The sequence below is a fragment of the Montipora foliosa genome, chromosome 11 (assembly GCF_036669935.1).
Source record: "Montipora foliosa isolate CH-2021 chromosome 11, ASM3666993v2, whole genome shotgun sequence".
NCBI classification, from domain to species: Eukaryota; Metazoa; Cnidaria; class Anthozoa; order Scleractinia; family Acroporidae; genus Montipora; species Montipora foliosa.
In genome coordinates this window covers 45,483,998-45,509,946 of record NC_090879.1, presented here as the reverse complement: position 1 = coordinate 45,509,946, position 25,949 = coordinate 45,483,998, and the positions used below count along the sequence as shown (strand labels likewise).

The 25,949-nt window shown below is 38.2% G+C and overlaps 1 protein-coding gene and 1 long non-coding RNA gene across 3 annotated transcripts; one reads left to right on the top strand and one right to left on the bottom strand.

Annotated features, from left to right (window-relative positions):
- Nucleotides 1-11,218: 11,218 nt before the first annotated feature.
- On the bottom strand, nucleotides 11,219-14,589 carry LOC137975618 (uncharacterized). Of its 2 annotated transcripts, none has more exons than XM_068822748.1 (2): nucleotides 12,874-14,589; nucleotides 11,219-12,017 (listed from the first exon to the last, which is right to left on the bottom strand). In XM_068822748.1, the coding sequence occupies exon 1, from the start codon at nucleotides 14,567-14,569 to the stop codon at nucleotides 12,902-12,904; it is 1,668 nt and encodes a 555-aa protein (XP_068678849.1). In that variant the 5' UTR covers nucleotides 14,570-14,589; the 3' UTR covers nucleotides 11,219-12,017; nucleotides 12,874-12,901. The 2 variants fall into 2 exon arrangements, with proteins under 2 accessions (XP_068678849.1, XP_068678850.1); XM_068822749.1 differs by having other exon boundaries at nucleotides 11,219-12,014.
- Nucleotides 14,590-14,742: 153 nt separating this feature from the next.
- LOC137976021 (uncharacterized) lies at nucleotides 14,743-22,070 on the top strand. The gene is made up of 2 exons (XR_011117684.1): nucleotides 14,743-15,150; nucleotides 20,651-22,070. It is a non-coding gene; the product is annotated as an uncharacterized lncRNA (long non-coding RNA).
- Nucleotides 22,071-25,949: the final 3,879 nt, after the last annotated feature.

The window sequence follows — 25,949 nt, the reverse complement described above, 5'->3', positions numbered from 1 at the left end:
CTTACGTGGAACTGTACAGTAAATACTAAAGGAGGTGTGGGTAACAACGTTTTCCTGGACCTTGACCTTGAACATGACAACCACTATGTTACAGAACTTCTCAGAGGCTTAGGTGCAAATGTCAGTGAAACGAGTGTCAACAGAATTTGTAGAGCTTTCTTTTTGATAATTAAACTGTTTCAAAGACTGGACTGCGAATTGAAAATCTGCCAAAATTCTGGTGAACACACAAAGAAGAACTTGCACAGAGATCTAATGACTGTTGTTGAGGAATTAGTGAGAGAGGATGTATTCACAAAGAAGCCTGACAGAGCACCTCTAAAGTTTTTTCACAACTGTCCCCAAGATTATTTACAACTCTTAGATACCAGTTCCTTATTTAAGTGGATCAATGACCACAAGAAGAATATTAGTGAAGGTAGAAGACCAAGATAAAATACATATGAAACAAAATGAAAGATCTTATATTCTGTTTAAATATTGTATCAAATCAAAATCACTATTTTTGGGCTTACAATGATGCAAATATATGTCTAAATTTCCAATAATAAACTGATGCTACCTGTAAAGTAGCATGCATTAAAGGCCATAAAAGTGAGAGATTCCTGAGCCACCAGTTGTCTGAAAATGCACTTGCAAATTTGGATACTTCTCAAAGGACAACAATTCCAACCAATGCCACCCTACCACATTCTTTGCAAAATGCCTGACATTAAAACCAAACATGTTAAACAATAACAAATTCAGCGCAAGGTTAGAGTTGCAGATCATTTAAAGCACTGTTACACTATGCAATGCTTTGTGCAACTTGTCTCGCACTGTTTTGTTGAAAACTTTGTGAGACAAGTTGCATGAGAGATTGCATAGTGAAACATACCCTGGAATGGTCAAACTTGTTGTAAGTCAAGTTGCAGAAGACGTTGCTGAAAGTAGAATCAAGTTCTACTTTTTGTACAACTTCAATGTCTCGCAACAATTTTGGCCGTTGCAGGGTATCTTACACTATGCAATTTCTCAAGCAACTTCTGTCGCCAAAACATTGTGAGACAAGTTGAATGAAGCATTGCTCAGTGTAACAGCGCCTTTAGATCGAAAATGAATTTTCTTGGAATCTACCATTGATTGTCTGTTGACATTTAACGTTATTATTCCCATTAATTGAGGGGGTGCATGGAATAAAACCCTTAATGACTTTTGATCTAGTCAATCTGATTCACAAGAATACAAAAGGCAGATCATTAATATGTATCAGTTTATCAAAAAAATGTCTCTAGGTTTTATTCCATGTACCTCTTAAATTATTATTTTGGATATATAATTTTGTTAGAGTGGCTTTGGTTGGCATGCTTCCACTGAAACAAGTTCAATCATAAAGAGCATGATTAAAATGATGTGCATTTATGGACACCTGTCACTCATGGGTGTCCATGATGAGCACCTTCAATTGCAAACCTTATGGAATGCAATGAACAGTGCAAGGCTGTGTTCTTGCAGCAACCATGTCACAGGCAGTTAACTTTTGTCTCTACGTGACTGGAAATACTTTATCCTTCCATACACCTTTAGTACTGGGCTACCTGACCGAAATTTCTTGGTTTGCTCCGTGTAATTATTCTTAGATCACAGCCTTGCATAGTAAATAGTACCTAATATAAAATTAATACACAATTTAACCTTACAAGGACTCGTCCTGCTCTTCTAAGTACCCATGCATATCCAATGCCGTGAAAAAGGCACTTGAAATGAGCAGCAAATCACTGTCAACAACTTCACTGTCCCACTAATCAAAATCTTGCAATGCAAATGAATCTTCTTCCTGTTCAGCATCATTAAATTGATAGTTGATATAGTTGATCTCCAAAAGACCACATTAAGTACAAAGAGTATTTCTACAGCAACATCAGGATACCAAATATCCACATATTGGTAAACATTGCTCAAGGAGAAAATCTTCGCAGCATTCGCAATAACTTGAGCAACTTGACAACTGCCAAAACCAGATAACAAACTCACAGACATCAAAAGAGGCAAATTTGATTTGATTGCCATTTCCATGAAATCATTGTTTAATGATATCTTCAAATATTCCAGTTTATTGCTAAGTTGATGCATCTGATAACTTGTTATGTTCCGCTCTGGTACTGCTTCGCTGCCCTCTTGTTGCAAAACATTGTTGAAATACACATAACTACAAGAATTTCCTTGGCACTTACATTGCTCCTTACAAATATCACAACAGTGATGGGGATCACTGTAAGGTTCTAAATCAGTCAAGTCACAGTCAAAGTGAGCAAGAAGCAATTTACGCCTGCAAATAAAGGTCTTGTTGCGAATGTAGCTGATTATGCTTTCATCGCATTGTTGCAGCATGACATTTGAGTACAGAATTACAGCCCTGCAACCAGAGTCGGCACTGCGTCCTGCAAATACCTTTCCAAGTTTTGTGGTGCTCCATAGTGAATGACATCTTTGACTCCTTTACAGTTGATACCCATACCGTATGCAATTGTGGCAGTTAGGACACGGATACAACCACTTTCTTCAGAGAAAGAGGCCAAAATCTCGTCTTTATTTTGTTCATCTACTCGAGCATGGTACGTTTCAACTAATCTTCCTCGTGGGTTGCAAGTCTCTCTGTCAACAAAGATGTCAACTCCCAGCTCAGCTTTGAAAGTACCATAGAGAGCTGCCACCACTCTAATCCTTGGACAGTAAAATTATGACTCTGTCGCAAGCTTGTCTCTTCTCTTTAAGTTCGTCGATGAGAGGCTTTAAAGTAGCCAGTGGGTCGCTGCCAATCACCTGTACGGCATATGCAATGTTTTCTCGATTTGGATTTGAACAAAACAGGACCGCTTTGTCCATTTCCAACGTCTTAGTGATCTTGCTGCGAGTCTCCTTCGTTGCTGTAGCCGTTAGAGCCAAAAGGGGAACGCCTCCCACGAGAGATCGCAGTTCGTTAATCCGTCTGAACCAAATTCTAAAGGCCTTTTCCCCTTTTTTAGCGGAAAACCCCCAGTGTGAAATACAATGAGCCTCATCTACAGCAATTAGACGTAGATTTTCTCGATATACTTGGCTGGATAACATTTTCCGCCAGCAACTAGTTGCAAGGAAATGTTTCAGGAGATCCATACACTATTTGATATTCTCCTTTTCTGATATCTTTCTTAATTGCTTCGTCTTGTCCCTCACTGATATAAGCTGCCGTCAAACCTTTGCTTTCTAGATAGTTAACCTGATCTTTCATCAGCGACAGAAGAGGAGAAATCACAACCACAATAGAATGCTGAGGACGTGATTCCATGTGGTCCAACACAATCGGAAAAGCTTGAAAAATTAACGATTTTCCGGAACCCGTGGGGAGGTTAACAAAAGTATCTCGTCCCAAAATTAGCTCCTTCAAAGCCTTACTCTGTTTTTCCTTGAATTCACCAAGGTCAAACCTTGCTAAAACATTAACTGCAGGCGTTGGCGAATCTACACTCGAAATTTTCTGAATCCGCCATCTTGGAATAATAAACGATAATTATGCCCCCTGGATTTCAAGGGGCTCGTTTTGATTGGTCAGTTAAACAAAAGCCGAACCCGCGCGCTCAGCTCCACGGCTGGGGAGGATCGCGGGTGCACCGAGAGACCCACGGCTGGAGACTGTGCCTACTCGTCCTACAGAATTCGATGAAAATCTGAATTTATAACCTGCAGTGGAGCAACCAAATGATGGGTTTTATGTTGGGGCTTCAGTATGACTCTGATTTTATTTCGTTTTCTGATTCAAAGCCCAACTTCCACGAGATGGCAAATGACGCAATGCGATGCAGCTAAAATGTGAAAATGCCAGCTGGATTCAGCCTTCTGGAATGTTATGAATGACATATTCACTGTAATCTTGCCTGTTGACCGCATGACGAAATCGCCAGTACAGAACTTCCAGCAGCGGTATGTTAATCTGGAACCTTTACAGCTGGATGCCGGTATTAAGACTTAATTACAAGAATAGTGTTTCACATGTTTTCTGTGTTGCTACACTATTGTTTCACCCGCCTTTGCCTCACCGGCTGCTTTCACTTGAAGCCAGTTTATCTGATGTCACGCTACATGCTAAAAAGTAGACATAAGGCCCTCGTTATTTCCATTCCAACAACCTGTTCCAAAACATACTATTCCTAATTAGCTGTGTCACCTGTTGAAGGGAAAGGACAAAACATAGACTTCCCTTTTGGACCGGGTCCATGGACCCGGTCTATGGACCCCTATTTATTATTATTATTATTTTTTTTTTTTTTTCTGTTAAAACGTTTCCTAAAGCGTGTTAATGAGCTGTGTAACCTCAGAAAGGCCGATTTCGTGACAAAGGGGATGAGTTCACTTTGTTACAATGTTTAGATTGGGTATCAGTTACAAACTGTTTCATTTTGTCATTACTAAAAATGATTACATTACCCAAAGAGAACAATAACAATGTCTGTTCATTTATCACTGGTATTTTATTGTTATAAAATATGTTAATGTTTATATATATTGTTCATGTTGGGGCTGGCTAATTTGGGAGTCCATTGTTGGATACATCAGATGAACTTTATCAGGGCTTACACTAATTTGCAAAACGAAACAAAAGGAACAGAAATACAGAAAGAATCCTAAACATTCTTTAAGCTAAGCTTAGGCCTAAACAAAAGTTTTTAGGCCTAATATTAGCGTTGGTAAATGGTTAGGGTTGTTCCTGCCCGGAAATTTTTGATCCATTTTGCAAAATAGTAATCTGACCAAAATTACTATTTTGCGAAGCGGATCGAAATTTTCGAGGCAGGTACAACCCTAGTAAGTGTAAGCCCTTTCTAGAATAATATATAAAAAAAGTTCTGTCCTGTTCTGGATGAAAGCTAATCAATTTTATGTCCATGAAATTAAGATAGATAAATTTATATTTAAAAAAGATTAATTTGTTAATTATAATATTACCAGTATAATAAATTAATAAATGTATGATGTAGTAGGCTATTTTGCAAGGATAATTTCATTTCATTATACTGTCTTGATCAGATTGATTGATTATAAAACCATATTTCACAAATTAAATAGATTTTCTCAATGGAAAATGATGTGGGTTGGTGTCTTTGATCCCATTCACGGGTTAAGTAAAATCTAAATGGCCCCTTCCATTCTAGCCTGTGCACCGCTGCCCACTCTCCGAAAAAAAATCTGAGAGGAGCTTCTGTGATTTACCGTTGTTAATCGTGTTCAATACCGCGTGATTTTCCTGGAATGTATGGAAAATGTTTGATTGGGTATTACCCCTCTATAATTACATCATTGAAACAACGAGTTTTGATTGGCTTTCATTTTTGTTTCTCCCCATCAACACCATGACAGATTTCACGATGAGTTCGTGTGTACTTTGTGCATGGTACCAAAGAAATATGATTTGGGCACCGTAGATCACTCATAAATTTTTGCAAAATTATTCCGAAACAATATTACTAACGGTAAATTCGGAGAGTGCGCGTCTGTACACCGCCTACTTCCATTCTTCCCTGGAGCGCATAACATTTTATTTAAAGTTCAAGTAATGTTTTATTAGTGTGGAAGGAAAGTGAAGCAAATTAGCCGAAATCGTCTTTACTAAGGTTAAAAGGCTCATTAACATGCTTTCGGACACTTTACAGCAAAAAAGCAAACCAAAGAAAGTAACTAAGAAAAAATAGGGATAGGGGTCAGGTCCATGGACCCGGTCTAAAAGGGGGGTCCTTTCCCCCTGATGAATTTATTTGCTATTGTTCACCGGTACAATTGTTGCACGATGTTCACCGGTACAATTATCCGCGTTATTGTAAATGAGCAACTGGCTGCAGAAACATTTACTTGTTATGTGCCGTACTTGCCAAATTAAAAAATACCTCTTCCAAAATGTATCACCCCACTTCTGCGCCATATGGTATTTCGAATAAACGCTTAAGGAAGCGTCTTGTTTTCTTTTAATGTGAAGCGCTTTAGAAATTTTGCATAAAGCGCTGTATAAATTATTCCATTATTATTATTATTATTATTATTATTATTAGTAGTAGTAGTAGTAGTAGTAGTAGTAGCTATCGCTAAGTGTCAATGAGACAGTTAAAGTAATACATAGTTTGCAGATTTGTGTCAGAGTTCCAAAATACCCAAAAGTAGTTGTATTCCTTTAATTCCAAAGTACTGCAACTCAACTTATCAAGTTAACAGTGATACAATAACAATAGAATTTGTACACTTTGTATCTCGAACAACTAAATGTCAACGTGTTTTGCAATAATATGGAAAGTACTGCTGTAATGTTTGAACGGCTGTAATTTTGACAGAAATATACAGTAATTAAGTTGAATAAAATCAGTGCCATGCGCCAGAGCGTTTTCAGACTTTTCAGTGTGAAACTTGTAATGGGGAATCAAACTCTCTCGCACATGAAAGTTGTTTCACTTGTAGAATTTTAATTTGCAAGATACAGCCATGAATTATAAGTCAAATTGATCGTTGAATTGTGTACTTTTGCAGACAACATATTTCCTTTGAAAATTAAATTAAATTGTTCACAACTCAATGGTTTCAAAACGAAAAACAAACTACTCAACTCGCGGGCCCAGGGCGGCTGCCAGGGTCGAAATTGACAACAGGGGCCGATAAGAACACGTACGCCGGTTGAGTTTTGAGCTCGTTCACTCAATATAGAACACGCCGGTTTGAAAATAAATATTAAAGAATACTCAAAAAAAGTATACACAACACAATGATCAGGGAAATGGGAAAAAATGTGTTTTTACTCACTCTCTCCGCAGGATCATAAATAGTCGCGCGCGTCATGCAAGTTTATCTAATGACATCACTCATCAAAACACGCGCTTTCATTGGTTTTTGAAGTCACATGATACGCGGTCTCTGCTCCCTACATTCTCTCTGGAGCGCTCGAATTTTTTTCTGCATACAAAGCAATCTCGCGCTTTGGCTCTATAAGGCTGCCACCTCGTCATTCTCGCGTCTTCGCCCGGCTGACTTTTCCTGATGGGGGTTTCTCTTGCTGGGGGCTAATTGTCAATGGAACGAATAGATCATTTCCGAATTCATGTCTGCGGCCTCCTCTTCAAAGCGAGTCCAGGTGCGAAGTTGCGAAGTTTTTTTAAAAATGAAAATTAGTTTTCATTCATATATAAAGTAGAACTAATTACCATCACAAAACTTCGCACTTAGACTCGCTTTGAAGAGGAGGCAGCCTGAACTCGGAAATGGTCTAGACTGGATTCCCCGTAGCAGACGTCGTCGCTCAAAATCCCTAACAACGTCAAAATGAGCGAATTTAAGGTTCTAACAACAAGGTTAGCATACAACAGTCAATCAGTTGCTAATTGCATCAGTGAAGTTAATGGAAACGACGAAAACCAGAGCACCCTGTAGAAAACCCTGTAAAGGTAGTTTGAAATAGATGGTAGCAGAGACGGGAGACGCTGTTGATCATGACGTCTGCAATATCAACATTTATTATATAGCAAGCAATTCTCAGGCCAAATGGAACACTCTGATTAGCTGTTTTTTGGTCGAGAATTTAGAGTACGGACCATTACCATGGAACTCTCATTTTCTCCTGCGTATTTTTCTCTCTCTCCCGGGAATTCAAGTGAAGCACAAAAATGTTTAAAAAGACGGAATTTAATTTTTTCATCTCAACAGTAATTATTATAGCAAGCGGAATTTAGTTTTACATATAAGAGTACCGTTCAAAGCCAATGTGAATGAAACGACAGGAAGTGTCCGATCGCGATGCCATTAAAATAGACAACATTCGAATTCTCAGTATTGGACTGGAACTAGCTTGCAATGGAGGCTAATGCGGGGAAATCTTTTCAAATGCAAATACTTTTTAATCTATTTCCCCGCATTAGCCTCCATTGCAAGCTATTGTAGTTCCAGTCCTATACTGAGAATACGAATACGGTTTAAAGCCAATATCAAAAATACCATAAGCAAATTGCTTCCAGTTTCTTCCCAAGAGAAAATAAAGACAATGCTTATGAAAAATTTTGGAGGACAAACAAAGAGTATCATGGTATTTGTCATATTGGCTAATAAATAACTTACTAACCTCACGTTTTTGGGACCGTAATGGGGAATATTAGCCCTCGGACGTTTTTTGTACGGACCCCGCTGCGCTAGGTCCGTATTGCCACGACCTCAGGCCAATATTCCCCAGACGGGCCTCGCGCTCGGTTAGTAAGAAGTTATTATCCCCAAACCGTACAGCAAGGGGTATTCTCAGATGAAAGTCCGTCCAGGAATTTGAACTCCACCCAACAGGATTTAAATGCGGTAACAATGCTTTCCTTTGGACAAGACGCACATCCTCAACAAGGATTCATAAAGCAGTTTGTGGTATCATCAAAGGAACAGCTTAATGGCGAGTTAAATGATATTTAGCAGGCAGGTGTAACATAAGAAGAGAAGATGGCATCGTTTGGTAATATTTCAACATAAATTTAATACTTTCATAAAGATTTAGTTCTCTATTCAGACCAAAATAATCAAGATCTAATAATCTAATTTCAAGTCAAACATTCAGTTTTCAAGTAGTCAAAACCCGCTAAACCATTTTTTTATTCTATTTAACGCCAGACAATTTCCCTATTTCCCTCACCAAAGAGTTAAAACATCTACGTCCACTAAAATGGTATGCCCCCTTAAACCTTCACAGTTATAGGTTTACTCCGTCTTATGCTTGTCAAGTTTACTCGTCAATGGGGGTTGATTCAGTGGTGAACCCTCAAGCCCTTAAATTACTCATTGGCCTGGAGTACGCACCCGAAAAGGATGCTCACATAAATAATTATTATCTGCATAATTATTACCTCAGCATACATTCAATAACCTCCTTAGAGGGAAAGGATTACCAACATGAATGTCCACTCAAAAGCCCTTTGCCTTCTAACAGGGTCAATTATAGATTTTATTGTCTAACACCAGACAATTATTTTTTACCCGACTGGGGAACCCCTTGGGGGCAAAAAGGGTTGTAAAAGAACAAGAACACTTGAACATATGATTGATAAAAAGATGTTCAAATGTTTGCCTCAAATCTAGCAGACGACCCCAGCACAAAAGTCACGAGATTGGAAGTAGAAAAAATAAACATCAATGCCAAATTACGAATGAATTTATTTATCAGTTCCAAGACCATGCAGCTCTAACTAATCAAATTCAAGAAAGCAAGTTACAACATTTTTCCCAACTTTAAAAAAAACCCTTTTGGCCAACTCTTCCCATTTCAATTTACATTCAGTACACTTCAGTTGGCACTTAGACCATATAAACTGAACTGAGGAATACAAAGAGCCCCAACTTAACAACATAACCACAGAAAACGAAATTTTTCTTATAATAATTATTATCTTTTGCTGATGAAATCACCTCAAGAAAGGACAGCATGAATTCAAGCCAGACACACTGTACAATGCTGCCTGCCAAAGCAGCCAACGACAGTGCTTTCAATAAGAGAGATGTAACAATACTTCTTGTTATATAGCTGAATTTTTCCCCCAGCAGCACACGCTCTCATGACATCTAACAATAAAACTGTTACCTACCCAAAGTCTCTGAGAGGGCAACAGTGCAATATCTATGACGTCAAAGAGTAACAGTGCACTGTTACCCCAGAATGTTGACTGACGACCGCCGCTGTTGCCATTGCACGTTTTTCTTTTTGTGCTATATAACAAATCACTTAACAGTTCATCTTGTTTCCCTCGAATTTCAATGTTTCCGTCAGCTGCGCCTCGGGGAAACAACGAGATTCTAGGAACAAAATGATCTGTTTCCCGAGGGACCTATCATTATTAAAGTGTTTACTATCATATGTTTTGACCCTGAGCCACCAAAAGATACTGGAACATTAGTCTGTAACAACAATAAGCCAACATGTAGGTTTAGGCAACAATATTGTGCAGCCATATCAGCCAGTTAACAAATCGAATATAGTTAGCGTTGTCTGTACTCTTATCAACAATGATATCCGTTAACACATTAGTCAAAATGTTGTAGACTCCACAACAACTTTTGGCCACTGTGATGACAAATACAGTACTGTTGTTGATAAGAGTACAGACAATGTTCAACACCAAAGAAAATACTTACTTCAGAGTCTTACCAAAATCATGACGGAAAGAATATGATTGGTTTATTTCCCAAAATGAGAGTTCCTGATTGGCTATTACAATAGACCATTTTACAGTTGTGTGCTTAGTTACCTGGTCTTTGAATGAAAGTGAGGCTTTATTATGTACATTACTAATTAGCATATCTCTTATCTTATCACTGCTATTCCTCTAAACTTTCATTCGAAAGAATCTTAACTTAATATCTGTGGTATCCTTCATCTAGTAGTATATTAAATATTTCCTTTAATTCTCTCTGTCATTGTAAATATATTAACTATTAACTTTGCTTCACCCAACTCGATTAGCTTTGCTAAATTTGGGTGGAAAAACTTTTCATTCTAACTAGTATTGCATGTAATAAGCGTTGTTGTTGTTATCATCAACATGATAAGGAAAGCTGGGAGGTCTGTATCATAACAACGTCAACCCCAGCCTCACTTGCGCTTAAAGGCATGGTAACTATGGACACAACTGTAAATAGGTATTACTTTTTGGTTGGGGTTCTGGTTAAAGTTCATAGTTAGAGGGTCAGTTTGTGATGCCTACACCAAGTAATGTGGATGGAAAACCGTCCAAGTTTAATTTAGCCTAGTTATCATGTGTTAGGATGAAAGGACGATTCTGCAGTTTCCCGACCATCCCAGATGTTGCCGACTAATGAAAACCATAAATCATAGACATCCCTGATAATTTGGGATAGTCGGGGACCAATCGGGAAAATAGGAAGAGTTTCTATTTTTTTTAAGCTTGTTACCAATCCTCTGAATTGCAAGTTTCAAGTTTTGGCGCACTTTTCATTTCCCGACATGTGAAAACTAAGCTTTGTGGTAACATGGCAGCAAAATTGCTCTGGTTTAGACAGCGACTAAACAAAAATATGAGTTTTGCTGGACGTTCTGGAGAAAGAAAGAGACAAAACAAGTGTCTTTTGGGAACCTTGTAAGGAGAAGATGGTATTTGGATGAGAAAAAGTCATTGTAGTTCATGCATTTGATGCTTTCATGGGATAAAGGTCTAGTGAGTACATTACAAAGTGAAACTGTACGCAAGTGTAAATGGTGAGCTTCTGCTTTCAACTTTTCAATCATCACATGACGTTAAGTTTCTAATTCCTAATTTCTTGCTGATTTATAGTCATTCATATTAATTATCAATATGAATGACCAATCAGCAAACAAGTAATAATATTAAACTGAATGCTCAATGGTTACAATAGGCCTTGATGCATGATTATGGCTTAAGATTTTTATGTTCAACTTGCTCAAACTTCACCACCAAGCCACATACAAGCCTTGTTTGCACAAAATTATTCACATCAACTGGACATGCAATACTGTTTGCACGTGGATTTTCTTTACAAGTTTGGTCCTTTGGGATTTTGCTCATGCTAAAGTTTACAAGTTTGATTTTCAATTTTTGAAGCTTGGTGGTGAAATTAGCTAGTCAGACGTCATCATGCATAAGAGCTACCGGTATTTCAGGAAAAAAGGCTCTTAACGTAAGTACCTATTATTATTATTATTATTATTAACCTGACTTAAGCAAAACCTGACCAAACTTCCAATCACGATTATACTGTAATCCATACAAATAATTATTATAGCTACACATACTGTTGGAGTGACTGTACACACATGTACAGAAAACCAAAGTTCTAATATGTCACAGGTAGGTATTACCTCATTTTGCATTTAACTTAGCTAACAACTTTAACTTTAAAGGATCTTCCAGTCTTGACTCATATCAAATAGTTACCAGTATATACATATACCGGTACGTATTGGAAACTTTAAGGAAAATACAATGTACCATGTGTCTTGCACCATAAAATCCTTGCAAAGCCTTCTGAAACAAGAGAGAAAATTGATTATTGGTTCCTAGCTTTCTTAAAAAAAAAACACTAAGGGTAATATAGCAGCTATTATAAGGTACAATGTGAATGGTCGGGCTGAAATTCAGGTCACACTGAAATTTTTTAATTCCTTCTATATTATGCATGGATCTTATTTTTCTTTGTAATCACGAGTAAAGAAAAATTAATATACATAGTAATAAAGGAATTTTGTTTCACACAAACATGCATGTATAGAACACTGTCTTCCTAATAAGGAACTTTCTGAACACATCATGAAATTGTTATTTTTTCATGTAAGCCATTTAATGTTCCTTTCTTTCTTCCACATGGTCCAGTAATTAGAGGGTTGGATTTGCATTGGGTTCAAATCCTCAGTGCTTTTGAACACTTTCTGGATTTGCTATATCTTCTGATACATCTTATGAATATGAAAATTATTTCAGTTTCATCAAAAGACTTGATAAGATTAACTCACCATAGTAAGAAAGAAATGCGAGCTGATGTTTAGAGCATCACATGAAGCTCTTTACCAGTCCTTCTCTTTGATGACGAGCTTACGCTCAAAACGTCAGCTCCCAAAACTTTCTTCCAAGGTTAATTTACCACTCAGTTTGATAAAACTACAGGTAAATTTTTGAGTTTCACTTCCCACCAACACAGTTTTTCATATGTTTTGCAAATAGCCAACTGGTTGCCTCCCGGAAGTTCAGGTTTCTAGCCATGTTTTGTTGAATTTGTTTGAACTACACTGTACATGTAGCTTGAAGAGCTCTGTACATTGTACACTTCTGCTATGAAACAAAGGAAAACACTACAGAACTTGCAGTATTATTAAGTGAGACTTACGCAAAGAGGACTTCAAAATGAGAAAGCATCAGGCAAGTGGTTCAAACATATATGGCTGAGCTCCCATTTCAAATTCAAAAATGTCTTCAAAGTCATCGTATTCATCATAATCATCATAGTCGTCTCCATCCTCATAATCCTCATAGTCGTCATAGGCATCGTCATAAAAATCGTATTCATCATCTTCATCATCATCATCATCATCAAAGGAATTGGCAACTCTGCAGCGACGTTTCAGTGGAACAGGATCGTCAGGCAAAACGTATGATCGCCAAAGAAATTGCAACCGTGTGATACCAGCCTCTCCTTGAGACTTTACCACAGCACCAGCAACTCCACCAAGATATCCATAAGATCCAGGCGCAAGCTCTGAAGTAAATGAACCACCATTTCCTCCATATGGGCCATAGCATTTTTGCTTCCCGTCTTCGTCTTTCTTGTTTGTGTAGAATGTGAGACAATCAATCATCCACCCAGATTGAACATCAACTTTGACGATCTTCTCATTCTTTTCCAGATGAAATTCATGATGCACATGGTCTTCCCGAGTATTTTCAGCACAAATGCCTTCACTGTCATGACCAAATGTCATCCCACTGTTATCTTTGTAGTAAACTTTGAGGCCACCAAGCACAGATCTCCCATCCCACTGTCGAATCCACAGTTCCATTCCAGTCACATAATGATCGTTCTCCAAATCTTCAAACATTTCCTTGTTTGTACACCATGCAATTTCAGGTTGCACCTGGCCGCCATTGGCAAAGCAACGTCCCCACGAAATGACATATTTTGCAAACTTCCTTGGCTCTGCCCACTTTTTATCAGGCATATCATTCTCTGGAGGGTGCACTTTCAGTTGTTTGGCTTTTTCCAGCAGTTCATCAAATTTGCTATCTATAAGCTCATGCGCACTAACCTCTTGGAGGTATTCTGTTGATAAAGTTGGGAGTCTGACAAGATGAAGCAACTGAGTAAGATGAGTTTTTCTCTTTTCTGTGTCCTGTTCAATGTACTGTAACACTGCCTGTAACACAATCTTTTCTCTCTCTTCTACGCAGGGGATCAAATCTTCAACCACAACAAAAATTTCTTCTTCAGAAAGCAGATCAGTTAGAAGCTTTATTGGAAGACGGAGAAATTCATCTTCCTTGCACACTTGGGTGAAATGCCTCAGAGCATACTTCTTGGCTTCGTTACTCAGTTCTTCCAAGGCGAATACATCCGCTAACTGCCAAATGCCCAGACAGGTTTTGACATCTACTCCCTTCTTCAAGAAATCCCCACAAGATTTCTTCACAAATTCGATTCCCAAATAGTTTGCAGCTTCCAGTAAAGTTTGAACGTTGTCTCTGCTGATGTTAATATTCCCCGAATAGGCGAATTCTATCAAATCGCTGACGGCGCTTTCGTCTAGACCAAGAATCTCTATCTCTTCCTTTTTTCCTTCTTTCCAGTTATTTCCAAGAAGAGCTTCGAAATACGGACTAAACGAGGCCAGCACTACACGATGGGCTTTCAGCGTTCGTTCTTGGCCAATTTTTAAACTGATATCGGTGTATCTACCATCTTTGTACAAATCAAAGAGCCCTTTCAGAATACTAGAGCCATGGTTCTTGTCAGTGAAACACAAGGGTTCCACATTCTCTGAGAAAGATCTCTTCAAAAGTGGCGAAAATGTATCTCCTTTCGTCGCCATGTTGACTTTCCCGGAGCAACTCACGTGGACAACTCTTTACCAGTTTCTTTTGAGTGATGTTGTCCACGGCCAACACCGCGGTAAAACGCACTGCGCATGAGTACAAATTTAAGCTTCCGCTCAATACGCATTTCCGGTTACATATTTAAATCCAATGTAAACGAAATAAAATCCCGTACTGCGAAGTTTGAAAACAAAAAGTAAGAGTTAGCATAAGAAAGTGGGAGAAAGGTTTGTCTCGTTGAAAAGTTTATTTTTCATTTAAGTTTCAAGCGCTTGCACCAAGGGGTTTGGTGTTTGCACCAGCAACGAAATATGAGAGAATTTCGGGCGCGTTCGTGCTCGACAAGAGCAATTTTTTTTTCGTAGTTCTCCTTGTTGCGTTGGTTTGGTTGTGCGGCTCACCCGCAAAAAAGTGTGGGAAAGCCAACAAAAGCAGCTGTAAATGTGCCGGCAAAAATATTTTTTGTCAGAAGACTTAGCCAGAGCTGCCGAACTCCAAGTGGGTTCAACAGTTTGCCGTCTCCATTGGGACGAAATACGGAGGAGCAACAACAGGTGCTCGGTTCTTTCTTCAAAAGGTACTTATAAAATTATCTCGTACTATTTTGGAGTGTCATTTGCATTTAATGTACCTCACATTTTTATTTTACTCATCTTGAATACAGTACAGTGCGGACAATTACTTAACTAAAATTCATTGTTGGGGTGCAGGTAGCAAAATGCTACCTCAGGCGGTTCAGTCTAAAATTGGTATATTTTATCTTCCAGCAATAAAAAGGAATTATTATTTTTAATTGCTGGAAAATAAAAAAACAGCAGGAGGATATAAAAGGAGGATATCAAAAAATGTATCTTGAAAGATAAGAAAACTTGTTGAAGGGGATTCAGTGCCATCCAACAAAACTTTTGAGAAATTTCAACTTGGCCTAATAAATACTTCCAGTACAATAAATTATTGAACCTCTCTTTGTGGACTCGGGTAGCATCTCAGCTGCTTCAATAAATTTTTAATCCGCCCTTCCATCAGATTTAACTTTTAAAAAAACTCATAACTTCATATTTCTGTAGTAATAATTCTTCAAGCATGTTGAACAAGAGCATACTAACCTACATTTGAAAGGGGCATAATCCCACAATGCATTTTTCTGGATAAGACTTTACAGAAATAATTCCTGTTACCTTTCCATATGGACAAAATACTTTAACTAATAATAATATTTTAGATATAACAGGTGTGCTGAATTTTTAGCGATTGCTTTTAATAATACTAATCTTTCCTACCATTCCCAAGGATGAATAAATTAAGTTGAATACAGTAACTGGTCACTGGTGAAGTAAACAAACTGCCCCAAGGGGACTCCCTTACAAAAATGACAGGAGTTTTTGTTGTACCTTTTTGGGGCAAAATTTGTGCCAGGATTTGTAGTGCTTGCAATGCTATGATCAATATCTGAAACTGTACATAGCAGAATTTGGTACGCCAGCAAATAACTTTTACTTCTGAATAATAAAATGCCAGTCATTTGTCACTTAAGACCTGGTTCCTTTGTAGGGGTTAAGATTTCGTTTGGTTACGTCCACTAAACAAGACTCTGTTACCTTCAAGGGTTGTTTTAAAAAAATTTCCGAGTACCCTGTCATTTTCATAGGGAAGACCCCTCCTGAGCAAATTGCATCCTTATGTTTGGGTTCCCATTGATTTAATGATAAAAGCAACATTGTTCTAAAATAATACTTAAATACCATTATAGTCTTTTTAACCTAACTTTTTTGCAACATGGATTGTGGCAGGGTCAAAAACGTGCCTTAAACACAAATTGTTTTTTTAGGTTATTTGGTTCAACTAAAGAATAAGAAAATCAAAGTAATAATAGCACTAATGAGCTGTACAGCTGAGGTCTGTCAAATTTCCATCTGAGTAACCTGACAGCTCTTACAGTACTTCTCAATGTAAAGAAAAGGAATCTTGTGGACTTGAACAGTCCCAAACAGAAATGCTGTGTATTCCAAATATGGTCACATGAACTCTTCAAGGTTTGCCTGCTTCCAGAACTTCAAATCCATGAATAGTTTTAATATTTTTCCTGGGCTCCTTTAAATTGTGTACACTTTTTAATGGTTTGCCTTTAAACGTAACATTCACAATCTAATGCAAATACAACTGAGGCTGACAAGACAACAATATCCTTTATTTAAACACAACCAATATTAAAGAAATAATACATGCTTGTGGGGTTGTGTGCTAACTATAATCAAGATGCACTACAGGAAATAAAAACTTAAAACTAACTATGTAAGAGACATAAAATATGAAGTAGAAATTAATTACTATCCAAAGATCATATTGTAAATATTATAACAGGTTGATTGACAAGTCCTTTGCTCAAAATGGTAGAGCATAAAATTATTTGAAGTCCAGCAGGACCCAAGACGAGAAGTTATGATAAAAGCTTTAAACTTTTTTCTAAAATATTTTACTGCTATCAAACCCAATGAGACCTTATGCATGGGATTGTCACTGTTTCTAGCTGCAGCTCCAAATCACGTAATATATTAATAAATTTTGTCATCTAAGAAAAGAACAACATGTGGGGTGTAACCAAAAACGTCCATGGTAATAATGTAATTCTTCATTTCAGGAACAACTATCCACTGTCAACCATCACATGACTCAAAACAGATTAACTTGATCCGACAACACATGACAGTCCCCTAAAACAAAATTACATCATTAATGCTTCCACAAAACAACAGTCTAATAAAAAAATGATTTGTTACACGCAAAGAGTCACGAATCTGAATCTATAGATATCTATATATAGCTCTAGTAATGCACCCACACTTCAGTTCTTCCAAACATTATTTTAACTAAAACATGGATTGTGGCAGGGTCAAAAACGTGCCTTAAACACAAATTAAGTGCAAATCCATAACTTGGTAACTATTTTAACGGACAAAATAATGAAATTGACGTCGACATGGATCGGTGAGTTGTGACCCCGGGGTTGTGACTGCTAAGAAGTATAATAACTTAAAGATATATTAACAAGAAAAGAGAATATAATAACCTTAAAAGCAGCTATTTAAAATATTTGATGTTAGGGTTACGTTCCCAATGACACAGTCACACTCAAAATCAAATTCACATCTGATCGAATCATTTATGTTATGTAGAGGTGCCAATCGTAAGGAGTAACGCACAAAAAAATAACCTTCACGTTGCACAATATTGCCATTTCCCTGCCACAAGCCAATTCACACATGAACGGAAACCTTGGGAATCCTTCTTTCTGCACATTACAGTAACTTTTTGTACCCGATGGCAATTAACTTTCTACATTAAAAATTGCGTAAAAAACTTACCTGTTTCGCAGCTCTTTTCCCACGAAATAAAATTTTCCAGGAGCAAGTTTTCCGAGGATACTAGTTGGATTGGACTTGCAAACGTTTTACACAACATAGACGTTCTCAAAGAATACATTCCATTTGAAACTGGCGTTCGAACTAGCCTTGATCGCTCTAAAAAGAACGTAAACCAACAAGGTACCGATTCTCAAACGGCAGCCATATTGCGCGACTCATGCGGAGACATTTTCGCCAGTGAATCAAACCGGAAATGCGGAAGATCACGCATGCGCAAACGTTTTGCCGCGGTGTTTCCACGGCCTCGAACATGGGTCTCCCGGAAGTTTTAAGAGGTGGATGTCAAGGAGGCGGCGATTATTTCTTTCCCACCTAGACCAAAACATACTCTCAAAGATATCTAAATTTTTTAAAACACAAAGAAGGATTGAACAGTTGCCCCAGGGAAAGAGTGCAACAAGTGATGATGCAATATATGACGGATATTCCTTTTTCGGGCTTTACGCTTTTCCTCAGAAGACGTTTTGGTTTCAATGAGACCGGAAACCACCCATAACAAATTCCCGCATAGAACACAGAGCCGTCTGTATGAAAATTTAATATGCATGTAGTCCCAGATAAAATGAAACTAAAATTATCATCCCTGTTCTCTGAACAGCATATCGAAAATCGTGCTCTCTAAGGTAACTGTTGAATACTAATGTTATACAGTTCGAAAGAGATAGCAAATGGATCCGTGTACTCGGTGATTAATCGGGGAAAAAAGGATTGCTCCTTTGGTGGAGTCGAACCTCATACCTTCCGATTCCTTGTCCGGAGACTCGTGGGAACTCAAACATTACAACATATTTATTTGAAAATTATCTCTCTATACTGCTAGCTGCTGGGAGTGGATTATCCGAATGATTCATTTTTGCCTTTGCAGTGACGGAGACGGCAAATGTCACAATTCAGTAAATGAAATGATAAGATGATTTTTGCCATTGTCTCTCGGTGATACTCGGAAGAAATCCGAGTGCCCTTTTTTATGAAGTCGGACCCACGATCTTCCGACTGATTGGTTTGAACGTAGTCGGCCGAGATATTCGGCTGTGTTTGACCGATACCTACTTGTTTTAGTAACAGTCTCCTTGGTAATCCCCATTAGGGACATAAACAAATAATAGCAAGGTAATAACTGGTTTCGCCTATTGAAAAAAATTGGGGTCTTATTGGTTATCAAAGAGACGGGTTCTTTTATATCTGTGGTTTCCACATTGTAAAGACAAAAAGAATGTTTGTGAGTAGATATCTTTCTTACACCATGCAAGATGATTTGAATACGTGACACATAGTATAAATACCACAAGAGATGACACTTTTTCATTGAAACTTCATAAGCATTAGGCAAAGGGGATTCTAAGCGACAAATATTGATATACCACTTGTGACGGTTAGGTTTTGGAAGATCTACCTCTTGACCACTTTCATAAATGGCGACGTCTTTTACATTCTTTTGTATTTATCTTAATTAGACCTACTGCCCTCATTTTGAAAGAATTATTCTTTTGAAAATTGCTTGTCGAAGCGTGGTTAGAAAGGCTTATTAGCTTTAAAACAGAGATAATATTTTATTTGGCCACCATTTCGAAAGAAGTCTATACAGTGTCTATATAGCGTGCTTCACCCTGGACTCCAGTTTGCCTCATGGAACAGCAGATGGGAGCAAAAGCGACACGGGAAGTTGAAGCTTAACACATCAAGCACTAAGAAGGGCGCAGATTTTAAATTAAGTTGCTGTTGTATGTCTCAGGCTAAGAGTGACTTTCTACTCAAACTTTTTTCAAGAAAAATAGCGAGAGTTTAAAATAGTTCAGGTGACTTCTCGGGGCCGATTCTTAGGCAGTAATATGCTCGACTACGAAATGTATATAGCAACGGCAGAATTCGCAGGCTTTACCACTCAGTTCCATCTCCTGTGACCACAGAAGAGTCTTGGCATCCAATGGAACCCGTTATGGCTCACCGGCTAGCCGTGACAAAGGTCAAGAGGAACTTTTAGCTACGGAAATAAAACTTTGACTGAAGCTTTCTGCTTTCAGCAATTATTAGGTTTCAGTTGAATAGATTCTTAGTTTGTAATTTTCATAGAAAGAGGAAACGTTCATTTCAAGGTTGACGAAATTTTTGCCTGATCTCACCCAAGCAAGAACTATAGGAATGATAGTCTATCGTTGTATCTTAAATTCTTTAGAATTACACAAAATGCAAGAATAAAAGCACACTGTGGAATGAGTTGAAGGTTACAATCCTCAAGACTTTTTCAAACGGCAATTTAATTGCATTCATTCTAACATTAATAGATTTAAAACAAGACTTCAGAAGAGAATAAGTCGGACGAGCATCTCTCAGCCTCCGATAAAGATTTCAATCGCATAATAACATAGTAAATTACTTTTGATTTGAATAATGCAACTGCGGAATCCTATTTTCTTTGATGCTTTAAATTTTTGGTGGGAATCGATAAAGAAGGGCGTCAGCTATTGCTGAGAAGTCTTTATGATTTCAATCATTGCCTTATAAAGCAATCTTTGCAGCGGATTCAAAACAAACGATTTCATAAAATCACCAGTTTCACCCGAAATTAGTTTTTGTTTGTTTATCGGTCGATAAATCAGATCTTCAATTTGTCAACAAGGAATGCTTTTCTAACACACCCACTCTCTTCTTTCAAAGGTTGTCACGTCCACAAAGAAGGAATTTCTCACAGATGACAGGAAGTTTTCATCGATCTTGTAATTGCTTGATGACAAAGATATTTATTCATCAGGCGGTTTCCTTCTATGGAATACCGCAACGAAAAAAACTGGTGGTTTTGACTTTAAGGACTTCGATCTCTCTAAGATAAAGGACTGAACGTATTGCATGAAAATTTGTTGCAGCTCGTTATCGAGACACTTCAGACCGACAGCAAAAGAACTTAAACTTTTATTATGTGTTTTCAGCACCTCTTGAAAAGGGTGGGGTGTTATATGATGCACAGTTGGTGTTAACTGGTGTCCTAAAAATAGCTCCAAATGGTATCTTGCATGTAAAAGGAAGTTGTCAATTATTATCTGTTAATGCCTTTGCCATTACACAAAACATGCACCCAGTTGATGCAACGTATAAAACTCACCATAGTGTTTTCATTGGCGACTTCCACAAGAAGAAGAACTCAAGCAGCGTTCTTGTTTACAATTAACACGCTTAAGTTAAATATGCATTTAAAACGAAAAGGAACACTGAATCAGATGTGCCAAGGAAATATTCAAACAAAGAAGAATACACGATTTCTCGTGGGGAGCAGCGTTATAAAGGATGTCAATGCAGAATTATTCAAAACAGGCCTTTGCACTGAGGCCACATGGACACGAATCAAGCACTCTGTTGTTAGAGTGTTTTATAAGCGAAAGTCAGACAAACAAGTCCCTTATGCAAGCCTGAATCACCTCGATCGGTTATCAGTCAGTGAAGATGAACTCTTAAGGTTCCATAAAAAACCGGGGCTATGCTTTAACCGAACGGAGCACTTTTGCAATGACAAGGAACTAGAAAATGAAAACGATGACGAACTTGATTGCTGTTTTGATACTGTGTTGAGGGAAAGAGTGCAGAGAAGTAAGAGCTTCTCAACAAGAAGAATGGCCATTTGTAAAGAGATTGAGAGAGGCATTAAAGGAAATAGGAACACGTCCCTGTTGGAGCTTAGAAAGACACTTGTCATGAATAACAGGTTCAAGGAGATGGGAATGTAAACCGTTTGAAAAACGTCTGCCGTAAAATAAACGAGTACTAGTTTCAAGGACTGCAACTGATTCGAACACTTAAAGAGATTCGTCTCGGGTCCTGTTGGAAATGATTTCATTTAAATTTACCGGCCAAAAACTTCACAACAGTAAACTTCAAGGATGTATGTCTATTTGCTAAGACCAGAAAATGTATATACCTGTAAATTTGTCGAAGGCCGTGTTGTTTGTTGTGAAATTGCATTTACACTTCATCAAGGAAACTTCAAAAACTTCAAGGTTGTAATTTCTTTACTAACGCAAAAAATGTATATACTTGTATTTAAGGCTGGTCCGTCGGTCAGTAAAGCCATAGTAAGAATAGCAAACTTGATTCTTGTTGTATTCTGGATCATTTTATCAATGCTGTGTTGAGATAATCATCTTCATGCAATCATCGGGGAAATTTGCTCTTCATTGCGGCAAAAATCCGGACATGCAACTTGACTCAGACTAGCCCCATTTCAGGAAAGGGCTGGGTCGGCTGCGTCCGCTGGTGGATAAGCATGGTTTTGAGGAAATCACGGTAAAAAGGTCATGAAAATTAGTTTGAGTGTATAAATTACACTCTTTTTCTTTTATAAGAATTTTTTCTTATAAGAACGTCGAGGCTGAGATTAACCAAAATTTAAGAACGTATTAAGAAGTTCCTCACGCTCTGAAGAGACGATTAAGAACTTGAACCTTTTTCATTTTGCGCATTTGTATTTTAAATGAAAGCATAAGATAAAAGGTAAATTAATGTAAAATAACCCAAACGCTTAAGGGCATATTTTGAATAACATAATGGTTTTGTTATTGCATGATACACATCTCAGTTTGTAATGAGCAGTTCTTATTTATATGAAGTTCAGTAACTTCGGCCATGAGTCATCCTGAGGGGAAACAAAGTCTGATGTATATTTAAGAACATCTGAAGAATACCGGTTTTCAGGCTTACATCACAAAAGTATATAAGAGCGCCCAGCCTCATCTCCAAAATTAGACGTTCTTATAAAAAAAAGAGGGTACACTAAAGACAGTTACATCATGTGTCTTGTCATGCAGCCGTAACACACGAAAGTAGAGATTTCAGAAGAAAAGCTCTAGAACATATGGTTATAGGTCAATATAGTCCCCTGAAGGAGTAGAAGGTCGGTCTCATCTCCGTCGTTTGTTTTATCAAATAAAATTTATAGCAAAGTTACGGGTATCTTGTACTACAAACTTTGCCTTATCAGGTGCTGAGACGGGACGGTTTGCAAGGCAAAAGCAACTCGTAATCTCGGTAACGCTAAATTTCACATTATTTTAAGCTTGTTGATTAACAGCTCGTTCCTTTGGGAGAGTCAATAGTAGTGATAAAAGAAATTATAACATTTATTTTATAGCCACAGAAAGAGATACCCTCTTTGCCGGAGGGATTTTTAACAAGCTGCTGAGCACTCTATAGAGTCACATGAGGCCTTTGAAACCGCAGATGGATATCAATGAGCGAAATCACTCGAAACATGGGTGGCATTCTAAATTGTGTACACTACATTTATTTACATCATTTGGCACACTTACACGGCAAGGTAACTTGACAGGTCAATAACTAAATATTGCGGTGAACTTTCCATTAAGGCCATGGCAGCTCAAATGCAAATTTGATGAGCCACACCAGAACTGCTGAGAACATAATGACTCGAATGATTTGCGTTGTTTGACTTGTTTTAAATTCAATAATGAACCTCTCTGATAATATTTTCTACTCAATCGGCCTTGCGCCTCAAGACGTCGACATCTTGGCATCATGTGATTAAATTTGTGGTCAAGCCGGAGGTTTAAATATATTTTTAATAGCGGTTGTTATTCGGATGGTTCCTTGTCAGCTTTAATCATTTATCACTCCATTTGACAAGCAACCATCATGATGGCGTCTCAGTGCAATTAACGGTTGAAAACTTGACGAAAGGCTGCAAAAGAATCACGTTTTTCGATGAAGGCTTGACGTCGACATCATTTTATTTGATGATTTGCTTGAAATCCCGAGTTGAAATGCTTCTGCCAAATTAACCTGTGAAGATAATAGACGCCTCTCGTAGGCTAATACACGGTATAAATACGTTTTGAAATGGATGTGCGAAATCAGGGAAGCTTTCGTCTCATTTAGACAAGTTTGGCTGAATTTTCGCTGGGTATTGCACCCGGCATAACTGGACATCGAGAAACAGTTTTTCTGGCTTTTCAGAAATTCCGCGGCAAGGCATGTTACCGAACCCTTGTCCTCATCATGTGAGCAGGCACAAGCAGGCAAGCGAGCCGATCCCATTCTACTACGGATATCAGATTTCCTGCACCGGACACAGGGTATCAGTTGTTATTAAATTCTCAACCTCGGATAATGCATTTCGCGTGCTCTGATTGGTTCACTCGATGTCGGTTATCAGCTCATATACCTTGGTTTGACCTTATATGGTAAATCATTGCGTTAAGTGTCGGTCGCTAAACTAAAAATGTTTTCGCCGGAATGCGAAATTACTCTTTGAATAAAGCAAAAAAGGAGAAAAAAAACTTTTTTTGTGGAAAGTTTGGATCAATTCCGACGTTCAGAAGTACGCGAAAAGGCAAGAAATGTTTTTGTGATGAGCCTGCGTCTGTCTGACAACAAGGTATTACACACCATCGCATCAGTTCTCATCAAGTTTTTTTCGATTTCGCTCGGATTTGCTCGTTTTTTCCGCTCGCATTTCGTACTTCAAAATTTTTGGAGTTTAAGGAATTTAATAAAACAATTATTGGATATGAGACTGGTTATAGCCAACTCGGCGCTACGCGCCTCGTTGGCTATTTACCATCTCATATCCAACGCGCGCTCATGGAATAACTGTTAAATATACCTGCTGTACCTAATGTAGTCAAAGAATGCGTCAACAATAAAGCGAACTGAAAACATTTTTGCAGCTCTGAGACGGAAAAAAATGGCCGACAAAACCCATTTTGGACCGGAATTGACCGAGGCAGAAATCGATACTTTAGTCGACAATACTATTCACGAGAACATTATGGAGTTTTTAATAAAACAATTTTTCTACGCGAGCGCGCTGGATGTGAAGTGATAGATAATCATTTTATATCCACAAAGCCATTCTATATCTCCCATTCTCCCCTCGGCTCGCTTGCGTGACTGACTCAAGCGGGCGGTTGGAATGACTCAGAAGGTAGAGTTCTGCTGAGAACCAGGCCTTTGTTTAGCGAAAAAAGGAGGTTTTCTCTCTCTTGCTTTACGCGTCCCCTCTTTCGCAAATGGCCAATTCCGAACAGGCTAGGACGTCTGGCTCACGACAGGAGCCCATGACTCCCGGGTAGGGGGGGAGGGGGTGACTCCCATATAAAAAGGACGGGGGAGCTCGTCGTACCTTTTAGGGGTTAAAAAAGCACTTTTGGTACCTCTTATGGTGTTCGGGCTCAAAAGGTCCACAGGAGCCGAAAAATTATGACAGGAGACATTTAACAATTAACAAATTTTTAATTTTGTGTAATTAAAACCCATAATTTTATATCTCTTACGGGTGAGAAAAAAATTAATGCCACGCCCACAAGACAGGATCCTGGTACCTCTTAGGGGTTCTTTTCAAAATTTTCGACGAGCACCCCCTTCCTTTTTATATGGGAGTCCCCGGCTCCCCGGGCCATGACTCACGGTCAAACTGGCTCTGCGCTTGACGAAAAATATTAGGGCCTTGATTGGGTCATTATTTCGATGCGAATTTTACATGTTTGCTGTCCAGCCCGAGTTGTACGTACTCCCAGACAGAGTTTAACAGAAGCAAATAGGACACAACTTGGCATGGCTGAATTGACCTCCGCAGATGACGAAATCAACCACTTAAATCAATTGCATACAACTCAAACTTCAGAAAAAAATCGCCTCACGATCGAGAATATTTACAAAATCTTGCGTATTATTTTTTTCTTAAGTTGCTGTTGGCTGCGTGGTTTACTGTAAGCTTTCCTCTCACGGGCCCGAACAAGTAAAGAACCAGTGGCTAAAAGATCGGAAATTCATTCTGGTAAAAATGTTTTGATATCTGTCAAGCATTTTTAACACCTTTAGAAATACGTGCTCACGAATAGTGTAGATCTGAACTAATTCGTATGACTCAGACAAAATGACCGGAAAAGAGAATGCCTCGGCAATATGGCTTTGCGTGCCACGAGAAACATCTTTATTAAGAACGAAGGAA

What these genes read in the sequence shown, in the direction of transcription:
- LOC137975618 (XM_068822748.1), bottom strand. Translation starts at nt 14,569, where the DNA reads ATGGCGACGAAAGGAGATACATTTTCGCCACTTTTGAAGAGATCTTTC.